The sequence below is a fragment of the Aegilops tauschii genome, chromosome 5, assembly GCF_002575655.3.
Source record: "Aegilops tauschii subsp. strangulata cultivar AL8/78 chromosome 5, Aet v6.0, whole genome shotgun sequence".
Classification (NCBI taxonomy): Eukaryota; Viridiplantae; Streptophyta; class Magnoliopsida; order Poales; family Poaceae; genus Aegilops; species Aegilops tauschii.
The window spans coordinates 551,313,182-551,319,650 of record NC_053039.3 but is presented as its reverse complement, the minus strand read 5'-3'; the positions used below and the strand labels follow the sequence as shown (position 1 = coordinate 551,319,650).

Here is a 6,469-nt window from a genome sequence, read left to right as displayed (position 1 = left end):
TAGTCACCGGAGAGACTAGTATTTGAACAGATCCACCGTTGATTTCAAGGGTAATCTAGGCACTTTATATTAGATTTTTTTCTCTTAGCCCAAGGGCAGTTTAGTCCGATAAAAAGTTTACTAATCAACTTCACCCAAGCCCTAATTGCCGGGGACCTCCTCCTCCAACGCCGCCGCCGCTCTAATTCCTCCCTCCCTCACTCCAAGCCTCTACTCCATCACCAGTCTCCCGCCGTCGCCACGCCGCGGTCGAGGGTCTAGTCCGCCTTTCCTGGCGCCGCCGGAGGGTGACGACCGCCGGCGACCGGAACGGACTTCGCTCGAGCTGCAGTCTCCCGCCGTCGCCACGCCGCGGTCGAGGGTCTAGTCCGCCTTTCCTGGCGCCGCCGGAGGGTGACGACCGCCGGCGACCGGAGCGGACTTCGCTCGAGCCGCAGTCTCCCGCCGTCGCCACGCCGCGGTCGAGGGTCTAGTCCGCCTTTCCTGGCGCCGCCGGAGGGTGACGACCGCCGGCGACCGGAGCGGACTTCGCTCGAGCCGCAGTCTCCCGCCGTCGCCACGCCACGGTCGAGGGTCTAGTCCGCCTTTCCTGGCGCCGCCGGAGGGTGACGACCGCCGGCGACCGGAGCGGACTTCGCTCGAGCCGTACGCCTACGCCGACTCCGGTGGCCACTCCAGTAAGTGCGTCCTTGGCTACTCTTGTCGATCTCCTCTGAACTAGTACTAATTACTCTGAATCTTTGTTCACACTACTAATTGTAGCACAGCATAGCGTCTACAGCACTACCAGTTACTCTGAATCTTAACAGATAGCAGAATGTTGTACAAATCCGTCATTCAGGAAACCATGTCAAAGAAGCACCACAACTTTTCAAACTACTAGAAAACTTAGCTGCACATAAAGATTACTATCTGAGGCTTTGCACTAAACTGATATTTTTCCTAATAATCAGCTCTTTCCTCAGAGGAATGTACAGTAGAGATTATATTCCTTTCCTAATAATAATCTTGTTCCTCAGAAGGATATACAGTAGTACAACCAACTCATAGGATGATTTTTCTTCTTTGAGAAGCTGTAAGTTGCTATCAATAATTCTCTAGAGCATGAATTGCTTGCCGGTGTATGTAGCAGAAGTACTTTGATTTACATTTTTTATGATGTAGTCTGGCACTGGAGATGCCTAAATAACATTATTCAGTTTCTTTGTGGATGGCAGTTACACAACATGGATGCTCACCACGTCAGCATAGAGGAAATTGAAGAATATTACATGGTGGTTAGTCAAACATTCACAAGCGAGGAACAAGGTTTCGAGTTCTATAACAGATATGCTAAAGCCAAAGGGTTCAGCGTGAGGAAGGCCAATGTGAAAAACAAGGGAGGCATAAGAATCCAAAGGTTGTACATGTGCAGCAAAGAAGGATATAGGTCCTTGAAAAACTTTGAAAGGTCCAACCGGAAAAGGAAACCAAGGGCACTCTCTCGTTGTGGATGTGACGCTCAACTGCAAATCGAGCTCAATATGGAAACCCGTGAATGGTTTGTCAAGGACTTTGTGGACCAACATAACCATGAATTCACTAAGCCTGACCAGACACCTTTCTTATGGTCTCATCGTGGACTTAATGATCCTCAAAAGGCTGATGCCATTGAGTATGGTATTGGTGGTCTACGCACACATCAGATAATGGACGTAATGGAGAAGCAGCATGGTGGGTATGACAAAGTCGGTTGTGTGTCTCGGGACCTATATAATTTTATTGCTGAGTACAAGAAGCAAAGGATTGAAGGTTTTGATGCCCAATACATGCTGAACTATATGGCTGCGCAGGAAGAGAGAGATTCTGAATTCTTTTACCGGTACAGCACAGACAGCAAAGGCCATCTGCAGAACCTTTTTTGGTCAGACGCGCAGTCCCGGTTGGACTATGATGCCTTTGGTGGTGTTGTTGTGTTTGACAGCACGTACCGTGTAAACAAATATAACTTGCCATTTGTCCCATTCATTGGATTGAACCACCATCGCAGCACAGTTGTCTTTGGGGTCGGCATTGTATCAGACGAGACCGTGGCATCATATAAGTGGCTGCTCCATTCATTTTTGGAGGCGATGCACCAGAACCATCCCAGGTCCGTGATCACTGATGGGGACCATGCAATGGCGAGAGCAATATTGCAGGTATGGCCGAACACAGACCATCGGCTGTGTAGCTGGCACATCGAACAAAATATGGTACGCTACCTTCGGAACCCGAAGCTCAGCGACTTTAGAAAATTGATTTACCGTGCTTTCGAGGTTGATGAGTTTGAGAGAGGTTGGCTCCAGTTCAACAAACACTATGGGATAACGGAAAAAGACACGTGGATCTGCAGGATGTACGAGCTAAGAAAGAAGTGGTCTGCAGCCTATACCAAAGGGAGGTACTTCCTGGGCATGAGAAGTAATCAAAGGAGCGAAAGTCTAAATTCTACGCTTCATGTGCAGCTGGACAGGAGAATGAGACTTATTGATTTGCTGCAACACCATGAGCATTGCATCTCAGTTATGCGAAGGAATGAGGCTGCAATGGATGCCGTGGCCTCGCAGACGGTGCCCTTCACTGAATTAACAGCTGACCCACTGGAGAAAAATGCGTCATATATCTACACCCCTATAATGTTCGAGAAGGTTAAGGGGGAGATCGTGAGGTTATCAAAATGGCAAGTCGAGGAGGTGAACAAGGAAGATAGTTTGACGAGGTTTGCAGTTGTTCATAAAGAGCGCAGGCAAGTAAGATTTGATGTGAGGTGTGTTTATGTGGGCTCGGTGATAGCGAGTGTGCACTGCCAATGCCGGAAGATGGAGAGTGAGGATATTCCATGCACACATATATTTGCTATTCTGAAGTGCGTTGGGTTAGACACCATTCCTAGTTGTTGTGTTGCTAAAAGATGGACGATGAAAGCCAAGCCTGCCTTCGATTCAGACAGGAGTGCCAGTACGCAGCAATGGTCAGAACGGATGGATCGTTTCCATGAGCTCCGTAACGATGCAAGTGTTGCTTTTTTTAAGGCTTCGAAATCCGCAGCGCAATCAGAGAGGGTGATGGCATTTCTCAACAGTATTATTGATGAGGGTGAGAATGACGAGAATACTAACATAGCATCATTTGGTCCTTTGCCGGCATATTTTTCTGGGGCACGCCAAACCTTCACAACTAAAGTTCTGGATCCAATACCAATTATTCCAAAAGGTGCTCCATCGAAGGGCAGGTTGAAGCCATTCCAGGAGACTATGAAGAAAAAGAAGCCCAAACATGAGTAAGGACGCGCTGTTTTTTCAGTGATATTTCTAACATTTGGCGCAGATAAAATAAGTTATGTTTCCTCATAGAATGTGTTGCCTACACTTTCCATCTAATGTATTTTCTCTATCCATTCTCATCAGCTGCGGGCAAAGTTGGACAGGCGTTAATTATGCTGAAGAGCCACACATCAGTTGAATCAGCTATCTACTTGTCTAAACTTTTTAAAAGTGTCAGGATTTTCAAGTGTCTTGATGTAATTTTCCCTTTGGATATTGAACATTTTCCTTTTTGGCTAGGACATGATGATTGTAATATGGCGGTTTTGGCTGTATCAAGCATTTACTTAATTCTGCAATGCCCTTTTGTCAATCTTTGACCACCTGTGATATTCGTTGTTCTGGTCCTTTTCCCTACTCTTTACTTTGTTAGAACATGTTTGGTACACTCATTGGCCTGGTGAAGGAGCTTAAGCCATTGCTACTAAAACACCATGCTGAAACCTATAGTCAGTTTGGCCATGCAAATCTGAACATGCAGGACATTATGCATCAACAGAGATGTCTGGGTTATCGTTTTGAAGACTTCATCTCAGCCTACAATGTAAGTGTCTTCGGTGCTTATACCTTCAAGTTACTAAAATATTGAAAATGACACATGATCTTTTGTTTTAGCAGGACCATCGTTATGGAATTTCTAACAAAACAAAACCCACACATGCGTCAACATTTCAGAATTCAGGGAAGGAGCAAAAGTCAACCTTCAGTAACCTTTCACCTGAATTACAGGTAAGCACATATACATCTTTAATTAATTTATTAATGTGTAAATCTAAGACCTCATCGCATATTGCAGAGTGCTGCTAAGAGCCCCAAGCATGCAGACAAAAAGTTCACTACGAAAGGAGCTACCAGTAAAGATGTAAAAGAGGCCGAGGATGAATCCCCAAACCTTTTCCACAAATCTGAGGTAAGCTCACATACGAAATTAATTATTTGCAAGTCCAGTTGTTTTCTATAAATATAATACCTCTCTTGCATGCTACAAATCAAGTTCTCTGTCAATATAATACCTCTCTTGCATGTTACAGAGTGTTGCGAAGACCGCTGATAAGATGCCAGTCCGTATGAACCAAGTAGCTAAAGATGTAGCCGAGGAAGACTCAATTGGGTACAGAATCCATAAAGAAGGAAGGAAGTCTACATCCTTTCAGAAAGATGATTTTCTGTATTACGACGCACCGAAAACAAGAAAGACTAGGAAGAGTAAAGTCAAAAATGACAGCTTTGTGTCTGAAGGCAACAAGGATGAGCTTGATGTTGACAAAATCAGAGATTATATAAATGAATCACCCATTTTTGATGATCTTGTTCACATTGATGACGTTTATCTAGAGCAAAGGCATCTAAGTGTCTTAACCAGCGACAATGTTACCCGAGAAAGTGACAAGTGGTTGGGAGAACAGGTATCTTTACTTTGTGATTTTAAAGGAAAAAAATTCATATTGTTGGTTTAAATTGAAATCTTAATTGTGTGTGTTTTTTCAAATAAAATAGCTACTTGATGCTGGCATCGAGTTGCTTAGGGCCAGCAAAGTTGAAGATGTGAGGAAGGATGGAAGGGTCTATCTCGAAAGATCAATCAAGACCCAACTTCTGAAGCGTGATGGGCTTCCTAACATGCAGAAGGAGGTTCTGTCTGGACAATATGGTACAGAGCAAGGGGACAATTACCTTGCTCATGAGATGGTAAGAACCACCCTACACAAAACATAAACATATGAAAGCCGAAAACTAATTGTATTTTTTTTAGATATTCCTGCCTATGAATCTGCAGAACCTGCACTGGTATTTGGCCGTAGTGAACACACACAAAAGGGAGATCCAGATCCTTGACTCCATGCTCGATCACGAAGACCGCCTAGAACTGCGCCAAACCGTGAGTTGTAATATGGATATTACTAAATTGTTATATGATTTAACTGTTAGACAATGACAAAATATCATATTTGACACTCCGTTTTGCAGCTGCTAGGTATGGAAGCACATGTGAATCTATCTCTAAGAATGAAGGGGGCCCAAAATAGCAACTGGCCTGACTCACTACTGTCAAAATGGCCAGTTTTTGTGAAGAAGACCCCACAACAGTCAGATGGGTACATACACAATTGTCAAATTTTGTTTTCAAACTAAATTAGTAGGACTGCGCACTAACAATTATCTTTATTTATTGCAGTTGTTCATGTGGGCTATTTGTTCTTAAAAACATGGAATCCTGGACAGGAGACGAGCACACTGACGAGTTCAAGCAGGTAAAAGCACACAACATATTCATATGCACTAGTAGTTTGACCGGAACTAACTTTTCCTCTTGCATAGGTTCACATTGACAAATTCGGAAGGGAACTACCTGCTATGCTGGTCAGCTCGCCACTTAACAAGTTGAGGAAGCGCTACCTTGAAGCAACAGCCAAGATGGACGAAGACTCCAAGATGGACCAAGACTGAAGACATACACGCGTCCAGGAGTCCCTTTTGAGTCGTGCCATCTAGTTTCAGTCCTTTTCCGCGTTAGCAATTTTTAGGGAATAATATCGCATGAAGACAATTCGTGTTTTGCGGTTTCATTTTTGTGTGTTACCAAACTATTTTTACCATACTCTATTTCTTATGGAGTAATTCGACAGATTTCAATAAAGTGTTAGCAAACTATTTACTATGATGCAATTATGTGAGGAATCTATTTTCTTTGTGCATAGCTTCATGATGGAGCAGCGATGTTGTCTTTCTTCAAATCAAGCATATTATCTGACAAGGATGATAAAAACATCCCAAAGATGCATAGTTTATACTAGTACATGCTTCTACACTGAGAACACACAGAAAGAGAAAGCTTTCACTGTACTTATCTAACAGAGACGCTGATTTCAGTACATGTCATTCACATGTTTGCTATCTAAGTGTTAGAAATCTATTTTCCAATATTTATGTTTTCTTGAGTGCGTGCCTATCAATCATCAACATCAATCTGACATTGAAGTTCTTCACTTTATTTAAGGCCTTGCAGCACGATGTGCTTCTCGGCAACAGATTGCCGCTGAATTCACGTCTGCCATGAGAGGCCGGGCTAAAATGGAAGCAGGATTCTATGGTTACCAGTGAACTGCATACTTTTCTCTTTTTCC

At 43.7% G+C, this 6,469-nt stretch overlaps 1 protein-coding gene across 3 annotated transcripts; it reads left to right on the top strand.

Annotated features, from left to right (window-relative positions):
* Positions 1–328: 328 nt before the first annotated feature.
* LOC109754582 (protein FAR1-RELATED SEQUENCE 5) lies at positions 329–3,643 on the top strand. Of its 3 annotated transcripts, none has more exons than XM_073498401.1 (3): positions 329–677; positions 1,218–3,301; positions 3,429–3,643. In XM_073498401.1, the coding sequence occupies exons 2-3, from the start codon at positions 1,227–1,229 to the stop codon at positions 3,481–3,483; spliced, it is 2,130 nt and encodes a 709-aa protein (XP_073354502.1). In that variant the 5' UTR covers positions 329–677; positions 1,218–1,226; the 3' UTR covers positions 3,484–3,643. The 3 variants fall into 3 exon arrangements, with proteins under 3 accessions (XP_073354502.1, XP_073354504.1, XP_073354503.1); XM_073498403.1 differs by having other exon boundaries at positions 1,200–3,301; XM_073498402.1 differs by having other exon boundaries at positions 329–681.
* The last annotated feature ends 2,826 nt before the right edge of the window (positions 3,644–6,469 follow it).

Bases quoted from the DNA above. Each gene is read 5' to 3' on its own strand.
- LOC109754582 (XM_073498401.1), top strand. From the start codon at position 1,227: ATGGATGCTCACCACGTCAGCATAGAGGAAATTGAAGAATATTACATG. The intron at 3,302-3,428 runs GTAAGGACGCGC...CATTCTCATCAG, and splicing joins AAAAAGAAGCCCAAACATGA to CTGCGGGCAAAGTTGGACAG.